Source organism: Sebastes umbrosus, chromosome 2, assembly GCF_015220745.1.
Source record: "Sebastes umbrosus isolate fSebUmb1 chromosome 2, fSebUmb1.pri, whole genome shotgun sequence".
Taxonomy (NCBI): domain Eukaryota; kingdom Metazoa; phylum Chordata; class Actinopteri; order Perciformes; family Sebastidae; genus Sebastes; species Sebastes umbrosus.
The window spans coordinates 26,102,679-26,115,342 of NC_051270.1; the positions used below are offsets into that span (position 1 = coordinate 26,102,679).

At 34.8% G+C, this 12,664-nt stretch overlaps 1 protein-coding gene across 2 annotated transcripts in view; it reads right to left on the bottom strand.

Annotated features, from left to right (window-relative positions):
- Positions 1-8,154, bottom strand: part of pde3b (phosphodiesterase 3B) — a 60,000-nt gene extending 51,846 nt beyond the window's left edge. Inside the window, exon 1 of one of the 2 annotated variants that reach the window (XM_037747759.1) lies at positions 7,043-8,154. In XM_037747759.1, coding sequence (XP_037603687.1) covers positions 7,043-7,945 — 903 coding nt within the window. In that variant the 5' untranslated portion in view covers positions 7,946-8,154. The remainder of the gene's footprint in view (positions 1-7,042) is intronic. The other variant, XM_037747751.1, reaches the window with a different exon arrangement.
- Positions 8,155-12,664: the final 4,510 nt, after the last annotated feature.

Genomic DNA, 12,664 nt, shown 5'->3' on the forward strand with positions numbered 1-12,664 from the left:
TCAAGCTTTCTGTGAACAATTACTTTTGGTGGGGGAAGAAACATTTGTGAGAAAACATTCGAAACCTTGAATGTCGAAAAACAATATCTACATGCGTTTCCTCAATTTGAACTCGCAGAATGGATTTATAAATTAGAAGAAAAAGGAACAGAGGCTACAAACTATTCTTTGACATTATTGTATTTTTGAGTATTACTCAGGTATTGCAGTTTCTTAATATTGTGTTGCAGCTCTATAACTCCCTCATGTACATGACAAGTGATAAGCAGGACAAATAACACCTCAGGTGTCTGGTGGCACAACTCTCGCCCACGGGGCACATCGTCCGAAGTTTGAATATTCATGATTGTGTCGACATGCAGAAAGTCTGCACCCACATTAATGGGATGTTTGTGAAGAACACATCAGATGGTTCGTACATGAATATAACATGTCTAAAAGGATTCTCACGATGGCTAAAAAGATTAATTATAAAAAAAAATTAATGCATGTTCCTAATTTTGGTACAGCAAATTGATAGAGCCAACAAACTCAACACAGTACAGAGTCTCAAATCATCAACTTTGCAATTGACAATGACAATAAAAAATAGTCATGAATGGGTATGATATAGTCATTATTGCAAATGTCAAAGTATTAATACACAAGAAGTATATATGGTCATTTACCACAGTAAAAGGGAAAGCTGGGTTTAACTTCTGGTTAGGTCCTTTTCACCAATGAGAGTTATGTGTTGGTTATACAGCGTCAGGCAAAAGTAATGTTGCTGTAGTTACCTTCAGTATAATCCACATGAATTAAGGACGTTGGTCAAACTGTTGACAGTATATTTGTTTGGCATATCCCATAATACGATTTTAACAAGCATCTGAGAGTTTTCTATAGCCATGGTGTAACATGATAATTATCAAAAGGCTGAGGATCATCTGTAAATTGTAGGACTGTGTATTGGCAAGAATCTGGCGATATGATCCGTACCATGATACAGGGGTAACGTCATTGCGATTTTTTTCAAATCTAATTTTAGGAAAATTGTCATAGTATAAAGACACACCAACATATGTATAAAATCGGAATAAAAAAAAGTTACTATGTGAAATGGCTACTATGGGGACTAACATCATCACACATGAATACAATTGGACTCATTGGATCCACAAGAGTCTCAGCTTTCTAGTCATACCCAATGTATGTACCTCAAAGACTGTTTAGGGACTCCAGTACACAGAAATATTCAAATACTACCTATTTTATAATAGGTGAAAATACAAATACTGCATGCCAAAAACTGCATGGTTTTTGCCCAAAAGTGCACGGGATTAGCATAAGGTGGGCATGTCTGTAAAGGAGAGTACCCATAGAACCCATTTTCATTCACATATCTTCAGAGGTCAAGGGACCCCTTTGTGAATGGTCATGCCAATTTTTCCTCGCCAAAAGTAGCGTAACTTTGGAGCATTATTTATCGTTTTTCGCAACATGCAAGTATAATGGTACCATATATTCCTTAAGTTTTAGAGTTTCATATGCCAATACCTTCACTCTAGCTTTAAAACGGAGCCCGTTACAGCCTCCGAAATACAGAATAGGGCCGTTGGATTTTTAAGAGGTTAATTAAAAATCAATATCGCGTTTTGGAGAATCTATATAGTATCGCAAAACATTATATCGTGATACTCATGTGTATTGATATTTTCTTACACCCCTGGTAAACTTTGACAATGATTTCAAGTTTTGTTTAAACTGTTTTTTTAAAAATCATAATATCTAGTTTACTTATTTTCAAGACTCAGTTCACACATTTGTGTCTGTTATCGGGACCAAAACATCTTCACTATTATGTACATGATGCCGAAACTCTTAACAACCATTTATCCAAGGTGTTGACGAACCTGCTGCGTATATAAAACCACGTGTTGCTGCTAACAGAAAACACCCCCCTTCCTTGCAACTGAAAGGCAGAAAACCAATGAACCTCGCAGACAGCAGAAAGGGGGGTTGCCTGTTCGGTGTGTGAAGATGAAGAACATGTGTGACATCAGCAGTGAACCCTGAGTGCCTCCTTTTGACGTCTGCCTTTGTGCCTCTTTTCGCCGGCCTCTGACGCAGAAACTGTCTCATTAATACTTAGAGAAGTTAAATCACAAAAGATAATTTCTTATGCTCCGTTTACAGTTCTTCTTCACGGACTATATTTCCAGATTATCAAACCCAGGAAAGGAAAGGTTTAGTGCTTTCAGTAGCTAAAATTCTAAATCTTGATTACAGAGAAAACAACTTTTTTTAGGATTAAAGATCATCAACATCAACTCTTTCTTACATTATACAGCGGGCTACACCGCTAATATAGGCCATCATACTATCCCAGTGAGTAAGATCTATCCCAGAATGCAGTGGGCACAACCCCTCAGACAGGTTGCCAGTAAACTGCATCATGACACCTACAGATAGACAGACACACTCATCCCAACATTCACAACTTTTACACAAAACTTTACTGGCAGAGAAGCTGCCAAATAAGGACATTTAAGGACAGCATGATGATGACGCAGGCGATAACATATGCTCGCAATTTTTCTTATTGTTTTCCTCTATATGGACTGCGATGCATGTCAGATAGCCAGCTGATAATATGGTGTGACTATACACAGTCAATAACCTCTTAATATCCACCACTTTTGCACAAGTTTTTGTTGGTTTTTTTCACACATTTTCCAAATTTCTCTCTACAGTTTACATTTATGCAGTTTTACACAGTTTAAAAGAGGTTTAACATCTGGATGTGTGAGTGGGGCGGGCAAATGAAACAGAAGATTAACGTAGCAATTAAAAAAAAGGATTACCAATTCAAAAATACATGGTCTGTTTAATCAAAAACAAAAACAATGACCTGATTCAACTTTCCAACTGAAAATGAAAAGTACTTCTACTACTACGTGTACCACGTGCTGTATACCCCAACCAACAAAGAGACTAACGGTGGCACATAAAGGGGTTGGGGATTCAGTTTCACTCGAGATATCAGTTCGTTTCAAGATTTTGAGCTCCAGTCCCTGAATTTAGGGCTGGGCGATATGGCCAAAATCTTCTATCCCCAGGTCATTTCATTTCATATCTCGATAACGATATATATCATGATATAACATGTTTTATGGTAATTCAATAAATAAATAGTCCATGAAATAACCACATGGGAAAGTCTATTTTCTTATTTAATTAAGAACTTTAGTGCAAAATGAACATAACCGTTTCAAGTGAAATTATAAAGAAAAAAATAATATTTCCAGCTATACGCTGACTATCTTTACATGCATGCACACAAATACAGAGTAATCAGATTAGCAGATTCAACTGAGGATTTTATCAGATTACTATGTGCTTGTAATTATCAATTTAGACAACGTAATAGTGTATGATATCTCGATATATACGATTTCATCACGATACGATTCCATTGAAAGACGATAATTTATCGTGTTGAAGTATCGCCCAACCCTACCCTGAATATGTCAACGCTGTTACTACAAGTACTACAACGGATATCAGTTGAGTCAAATATAAATGTGGAATGGTTATACTCTTATTAGGGATTTTACTAACATACAATGTTTCCTTAGTTCTTTTCAATTACACGTTTTCTGCAAATAACTTGAAGCAACATATTGGGGTTTCAAAAAACATCTTAGGTTCAAGTCTTTCTCTTTCAAATGAAAAGGTTGGCAAATGTTGGGGCTGAGCCCCCCGCATCACAAAAACTTTTTAAAAAAAGATATTAGAGCCTCCATATATTACTGTATACTTCTTGCTAATTTTCAGGAAAATTAAGTGTAAAGATATAATTAAATAACAAATGTTCTGTATATCCTAAAGGATAAAGCAAAAGCTGAAATGGTGTATGGTGTTCATACGGGGTCTTAAACCTGTTTTTTCTGTTTTAGTTTTCATGCACTGTTTAAAGCCTAACTCAATGTGACTGCTAATCTGCTAATAGCCTAAAACACAATGAGGTGGAAAAACAACTGCTGGAAATAGCACCACTGAGACAAACCAATGGATATACATTTTTAGTTCTTTTATCATTTCTAACAAAGCTTGAAGGACACAATAACAAAGCATATGGCATCCACTAAAGAACTGCATGTTTTGTTTTTAAATACACTGTTTAAAATAAAAATGCTGACACTAATGTCGGCATTTATCTACACACAAATTAAGGCAACAACTTGCAACAGCTTTTTTGTTGTATGCAACATGATAGTCTTCATTTAGAATGGACATATCACCTGATATAGGTGTATTGGTTTACAAAACTGATGCAAAGTAGAACGGAGCATCACTTTGCAGTGGACCTGTATGTAAACAGACTGGTTTTATGCAGCCTGTGCGGGCTTGTGTATACAAGCAAACAAAAAGAAGAAGAAACACATGCTGAATGTGGACTGTAGACACTGAATAATCCCTGCGTGTGTGCTCACCATCATTTTGTTTTGTTGACTGCTACAGTCAGATGGGACTGTATAGGCCACATCACTTATTGCTATGAAGCTGGTTGTTATTCTGACAGCATGGTGGAGATGGACACTCACATTTCATTGATTATCTGGTATATAAATTTTAAATGAATATTGAAATTGTTGTCATGCTCTTTGTTGCTTCTGTTTGTTATAAGAACTGTCTCTCTTGTCTCTTTGTAGTGCAGGCTCTGTTCGTAGCTGCATATTTTATTTTCATTTGCTTTTATTGTTGATTGTATTTTCAATAGAGATGCACCTTCACCAATACCGGATCAGATATCGGGCCGATACTGACTCAAATAGCTGGATCGGACATCGGTGACAATAGGGCTATTAAATTCAATTCTATGTTTATATACTATATACATTATATACTGAAATGTTAATTCCTGTTTAAGTTTTGAGTGATCAGTTGCTGCATTAAAAAGGTTTACACCTGAATTGTAATTTCTGTTCATTTTGAAGATTTCTTTGCCAAGTTGTTGGTGTATGATGTATTATTTTAATAATAAATAACAATTCACTAAATTTATATCTACGTATTTATTGGGCACATTTAGTTTCACAAAGTTGGGAAAGCAATGTTTAAGTCAAGCCTGATGTTTCCTTAAACATAAAAGAATGATCCCAGTCACTTCCACACAGTGAGGCATACAGCTTATTAATTAAACACTGGTATCGGATCGGTACTCGGTATTGGCCGATACCCAAAGCCCAGGTATCGCTATCGGTATCAGGACTGAAAAAGTTGGATAGGTGCATTCATAATTTTCAATGCTTTTATTCCTAATGTGTGTGTTTTAATCATAAAAATATTATATATTTCTATGGTTTTAACTATTGACTGCCCGGGGACTACAGATGAAAATGAGCCTTTCTGGCACATTTTCAGAAATGTTATCAATATGCGCTGTCCCTATCAAATAAAGTAATAAAATAAACTAAAACTATATTCACCATAAACATTAAAATAAAAATATTATATATTTCTATGGTTTTAACTATGACTACAGATGAAAATTAGCCTTTCTGGCTAATTCTGGCAAATTTTCAGAAATATTATCAATATGCACTGTCCCTGTCAAATGAAGTAATAAACTAAACTAAAACAATATTAACCATAAAAATATAATAAAAACATATTATATTTCTATGGTTTAAACTATTGCCTGCCCGGGGACTACAGATGAAAATTAGCCTTTCTGCTAACTCTGGCAAATTTTCAGAAATGTTATCAATATGCACTGTCCCTGTCAAATAAAGTAATAAACAAAACTATATTCACGATAAAAATAAAATAAAAATATGATATTTCTATGATTTATCTATTACCTACCCGGGGACTACAGATGAAAATGAGCCTTTCTGTCTAATTCTGGCATATTTTTAGAAATGTTATCAATATGCACTGTCCCTGTCAAATAAATTAATAAACTAAACTAAAACTGTATTCACCCAAAAACATGTAAATAAACATTATGGATGTTGTGAAGTGTTGTAGGCAAGTATCTTGCACTCAATATCATGTTAAATATAAGTATTTATAGGCTATAAAACACACTTTTTTTTAATAATTGATGTGCTAAAATTTGCACAAAGCCCTTGCTTGACATTTATGTAATAACACTGCAAAAAAAATAATGTTATATTGCTTGCTACCTGAAGTTAAGTCTTTCACAATGTTCAATTTTACCAGAAAACTTTAACTACAAGTCATTTTATTGCATATTTAATGCTTTGTTCTGTAGGTCAGTAGTTTGAGTTGCTTGGTGGGCTTTTTTTCATGGTATAATAAAGGGTGTTTTCCTCCACTAGTGCACACATGTGGATGCTCAGTGGGCCTCTATATCTCTGTGTGAACAATAACAACACATAACTGATGTGCTAAAATTTGGACAAAGCCCTTTCTTGACATTTATGTAATAACACTGCAAAAAAAACAATGTTATATTGCTTGCAATGTTCTATTTTACCAGAAAACTTTAACTACAAGTCATTTTATTGCATATCTAATACTTTATTCTGTATAGGTCAGTAGTTTGAGTTGCTTTGTGGGCTTTTTCATGGCATAATAATGGGTGTTTTTCCTCCTCTGGTGCACACATGTGGATGCTCAGTGGATGCTCAGTGGGCCTCTATATCTCTCTGTGTGAACAATAACAACAGCCTGGTCTTTGCAGGAGGAAGAAGACCTACCTGCTCTCTGGATAGAATACAAATTTGGACAAAGCCCTTTCTTGACATTTATGTAATACCACTGCAAAAAAAATGTTATATTGCTTGCTACCTGAAGTTAAGTCTTTTAGCAGAAAACTTTAACTACAAGTCATTTATTGCATATCTAATACTTTGTTCTGTGTTTTTGTTCTGTAGGTCAGTAGTTTGAGTTGCTTTGTGGGCTTTTTCATGGCATAATAATGGGTGTTTTTCCTCCTTTGGTGCACACATGTGGATGCTCAGTGGGCCTCTATATCTCTCTGTGTGAACAATAACAACAGCCTGGTCCTTGCAGGATGAAGAAGACCTACCTGCTCTCTGGATATACAGGGCAACGAAGGTCTGCGAGGCATTTTACAACTGCCATAATAGCTGGTCGACGTCTCCCCCAGTGAAACACAACTGGACCGTCTCCTGGGTCTGATCACGGGGACTTTTTCCTCCGCCGTGGAGACCCCACTCGGTGCCTCCCTCGTCGGGTAGTAGCGGTCAAAGCAGAGCCCCAACAGAGAGCCCGACACCCCGGCGAAGCAGGCGAAGAGCGGTCTGAGCAGCGCCGGCAGACCGCTCAAACTTGTGAAAGAAACCAGCCACACCACGCTGGCGAACACCAGTACGAGGACGCTGTGTTTGAGTTTGAGAGTGGGGATAAGGGTGAGCAGACCCACGCATCCCAACACGAATAACAACCTGCCCACCATTTGCATCTGGTGCTGGTCCTCTCCCCATTGCAAGAACCGCAACACCATGAAATCCCCGAGGTAACACGATGCTGGCAGCGACACCAGCCAGCATTTGCTGCTCTCCTTCTTCTTCCTCCGCAGGTAAAACGTGAGGAAGAAGAAAGCGCATCCTATGCTGAATAAAGGGCTGATGGACTGGGAGAAACCCTGCAGAAAAGTCCGCAAATCCCAAAGCGAGTCACTTTGCAAGCTCCTAGAAATGAGGAAAGAAACCGCGAAGATCACAAAGGCGCCGACGTAGAGGGCAGACACCTTTAACAGTTTTGAGTTGAGGATATCTTCGTTGCAAAACCTGCACACGTTGAACAGAAAGCCCCTGTGGTGGTCCTGTTTGAGAGGGGTGACGCAGCTCTTCACATAGCCGTTCCTGAAGCCCTCTGAGCTGTTTACACTTCCAGCAGCAGCTCCTCCGTCGTGGTGCCTTGTTTTACTGTGCAGGAGCTGCTCTCCTCCGTCCTCCCGTGCAGCCATGGCTCCACTGTGGCTCCTCCAAGTATCCACGACCGGAGGAGAGAGAAAAACACAATACAAGTCCACTCCTCTTCTGCTAATATTCACGCTGTGTTAACGCTGAACTACATGACAAGCAAATGTGCACTCCATGGTCACTCAAACGTGCTCCAGCAGCACTTGGACTAAAGAAAGAAGGTGAGATGTTGTTTTTACTGAATAAAAGGGAGCTCTCTGTCGCCGCCGAGAGGCCACAACTCACACTGCAGGGCTCCTCCGTTAGTGTTAGTGTGTTGGGCTGCTGAGCCAATCAGGAGCAGCTGCATCATTCATGCAATATCATCAATATACTCTGAGGTTGCACATCATTCATGCAGTATCATCAATATACTCTGAGGTTGCAATTCATGATAAAAATTTGTTTTCAAATCACGCTGTTTGAAATGGAGATTAAAAAGGGAATTGTGAGTTTGTTACAATTTTCACATACAGTAAATAATTAAAGTCATATTTTAATAATTTAATATAATATAATTATTATATTATATTATATAATATATAATATTATATAATTTAATATAATATAATATAATATTTTAATTCTTAAAAATAATTGGTCTTTTTATTTTAGTCTATTTATTCTTATTTTTTTTCATTCAATTCATTTAAAAATAAAAAGTTTCCATTTAAAAAAATGTAAATCACACCGTTTAAAATGGAGATTAAAAAGGGAATTGTGAGTTTGTTTCAATTTTGTATCATAACTCACTTTCTCACATACAGTTTACATTAGTTTGTTCATAGTCTAATTAACTGTATAATTAAAGTCATATTTTAATAATATAATATAATATTTTAATTCTTAAAAAGAATTGGTCTTTTTTATTTTAGTCTATTTCTTCTTCTTTTTTTTCATTTATCTATTTAGCTTTTTTTTTTCTTGTTCTCATGTTCAGGCCACAACTCAGACTGGAGGGCTCCTCCGTTAATGTTAGTGTAGGGCCGGTGAGCCAATCAGGAGCAGCTGCATCATTCATGCAATATCATCAATATACTCTGAGGTTGCAATTAATGAACACATTTTAAAAAAAAAAGTTGTATAACTTTTTATCATAACTTACTTTCTCACATACAGTTTTACAGTAGTTTGTTCATAGTCTAATTAACTGTATAATTAAAGTCATATTTTAATAATATATAATATAATTTAATATTTTAATTCTTAAAAATAATTGGTATTTTTATTTTTGTCTTTTTATTCTTATTTTTTTCATTTATCTATTTAGCTTTTTTTTTCTTGTTCTCATGTTCAGGCCACAACTCACTCTGCAGGGCTCCTCCGTTAGTGTTAATGTGGGGCCGCTGAGCCAGTCAGGAGCAGCTGCATCATTAATGCAATATCATCAATATACTCTGAGGTTGCAATTAATGAATACATTTACATTTTTTTTTTTTTTACAATTTTGCATCATAACTAACTTTCAGTTTACATTAGTTTGTTCCTATTCTAATTAACTGTATAATTAAAGTCATTGTTTTAATAATATATAATATAATATAATATAATATAATATAATATAATATAATATGATATAATATATAATGTAATGTTTTCATTCTTAAAAATAATTTGGTATTTTTATTTAGTCTATTTATTCTTATTTTTTCCATTTATCTATTTTCTTTCTAGTTCTCATGTTCTGTTCGTAACACTGGGTGTATAAAATATAAAACATTTCGTGGGTGTACCATTTCATGAGTTGATTGCAATAAAAGTATAATAATATCAATAATAATAATAATAATAATACTCTTGTCCTGTTTGCACCACTGGGTGTATAAAATTAAAAAATAATAGTAAAAAAAATCCATTTAAAAAATTTAAATCACTCTGTTTACAATTTTTTATCATAACTAACTTTCTCACATACAGTTTTACATTACTTTGTTCATAGTCTAATTAACTGTATAATTAAAGTAATATTTTAATAATATATAATATAATATTTAAATTCTTAGTCTATTTATTCTTATTTTTTCATTTATCTATTTAGCTATTTTTCTCTCTTGTTCTCATGTTCTGTTCGCACCACTGGGTGTATAAAATAAAAAAACTTTCAAAACATTTCGTGGATGTACTATTTCATGAGTTGAGTGCAAAAAAAATATTAAAATAATAATAATAATAATAATAATATCAATAATGATAATAATAATAATAATAATATCAATAATAGTACTCTTGTTATGTTCGCACCACTGGGTGTATAAAATTAAAAATTAAATTAAAAAATTGTAAATGTATCTTGGACATGTCGTGGGTGTACCATTTCATGAGTTGAGTGCAATAAAAGTATTAAAATAATAATCATAATCATAATAATTATAATTATAATAATTATATCAATTATAATAATAATTGTTTTTTTGGTCACAAAAGTGTCGCCACTGTGTGTCGCTGCATCATGTCGCTCTGGGATCGTTTGCTTCCGCCTGCCTTGAGCTTGGTTGGACGATTGTCGATTAAACTGATCAGAATAACAACAACACTGTAACCGGTTTTAACTGATGAGTCGTGGCAAAAAAAAGTATCTACAAAAATTATAAGTGGTAAAGATATCTAAATAAATATCGTTTAAAATCTTTTGCCAGATAAAGCCATTGTTCGTGATAGTTGGATGTCTATGTTAGTCAGCATGATAGATCAACAACACGTGATTGACTGAATGGAAGATAAGTATTGATCCATGAGAGCTGCATACTGAAGCAAACAAGTTCTTATCCTTAAAAGAAAATACCTGCCTTAATTCACGCAACGTCCTGTTGTTTTTATATTGTCCAGTCCAGTCATATCAACTTAAACCAGACACAACAACAACAGAATAAGAACTATAGTGTTGTCTTTACAGACTAATCTAAGAGCTGCCACCAACATCTAATAGACCTTTTTCACTGCAGAAATTCTGGCATGTCACAGCAGGACATGATAATAACAATATAGCATATACATAGCAAGTTTTTCTTAAACTAAGTAAAATATGTACGTAAACCTAGTAAAATATCTACGTAAACTATGTAAAATATGTAAAATAAGTACGTAAACTAAATAAAATATGTAAAATATGTAAACTAAGTAAAATAAGTACGTAAAATAAATACGTAAAATATGTACGTAAAATAAGTACGTAAACTAAATAAAATATGTACATAAAATAAGTATATAAAATAAGTACGTAAAATAAGTAAAATATGTACCTAAACTAAGTAAAATATGTACCTAAACTAAGTAAACTAAGTTTTTCCAATTCCAGGAGCCCTTGCATTGCACATGCTGACTTATTGGAGCCCTTAAATAGAACAGGGCCATCTTTAATTTAGCCTTATTAGTTACACCTGTGTCTCTGCTGCCACAAGTCAAAAGGTCTATGGAAAGACAAGGCGGTTTAATGATTATAGCAACATTTCATTAAGGTAAACATTTAAATGCATACAGCAACAAGAATAAAATGCAAGAAAAGAACAAACAGCAATAAAAGAAAAGAGAAAGAATACCCACCCTCCACAAGAAACTGACAAACCCTGCATCCACCCCACAAACACAGACACACACACAGAGCAACTTATACTGACAATTTATCAAGCCAGAGAAAATATAAAGGTTTTCAGTTTGCTTAGCTTGGGCTCAGTTATCTCAGGTCATAGAAGACACTGTGACTGTATGATGTGAATGGCACATTTTCTGATTTACAGATGGAAGGCATGCTTGCATTCATGAAAAGCTAGCTTGGATGTAATATCCCAAATAAAAGTTATATGAGCCAATGTGTCACATAGATTGTATATAAAGAGGTGTCACCAGACGTGTCTCTGAGAAGTAAATATCTGATGACCTTTGAAGTGATACTCCCAGTCTGGGTTACTGTTGCTTCTGTTTATTGTCAGCGTGATGAACAATGCCTATGCCTATAACACTAAATAAACTAATATATGTTAGGCCTATGTGTGTCTTTTTCTTTTTCTTTTTCTTCCTTTAATTAATTATTTTATTCCTTCCTGTAATCTGACTGATCGGGTACAATATAATCTCTCTGGCCTAAGAGAAACCATGCCCACACAACAGGATCTTTTAACTAAGTGAAATGGGAATCCCATAAACAATAGTTTTAATAGTGAGCATACAGAGTAGATAGAAGTATGTGTGTAGCCATTGTTCTTTGGCTGACGAGGCTCTGTAGTGTAATGTAAACAAGTACTTTGCTCTTGAATTGAACCACAAATCCTCCTTATCATGAAAATTTTAATATGTATGCCTATGTAAACACTTGCATGGAAGTGGGGGTTAATCAGTGTAAGAGTGAATGTAGCCTATTGTGGTGTTTGCAGCCGTACACTACTGTACAATTTATAGTGGTTTGCAAAACTCACATAAATTAACAATTTTCCCGAAGACACTCGAACCATCAATTAATTTAACCTACTAAGGAATATTGTTTGAGTAGCGACAGCCTGATGTAGCTTATGATGCCTCTGTGCCACAGAACTCTGGTCCCATACAAACTATTACACACATGATACAACACATATCCTTTCATTATGATTAACATGGCCAGTGGCGTTTGTTCTTGCACAGACAATACTTATTAATGGGATAAATTCATTGTTGGTTTTGTTTTTTTAATGGTATTTGTTGATAGCAATAATACAGTGCTAACATAGACTTAATAACTTATTAACCTTTCA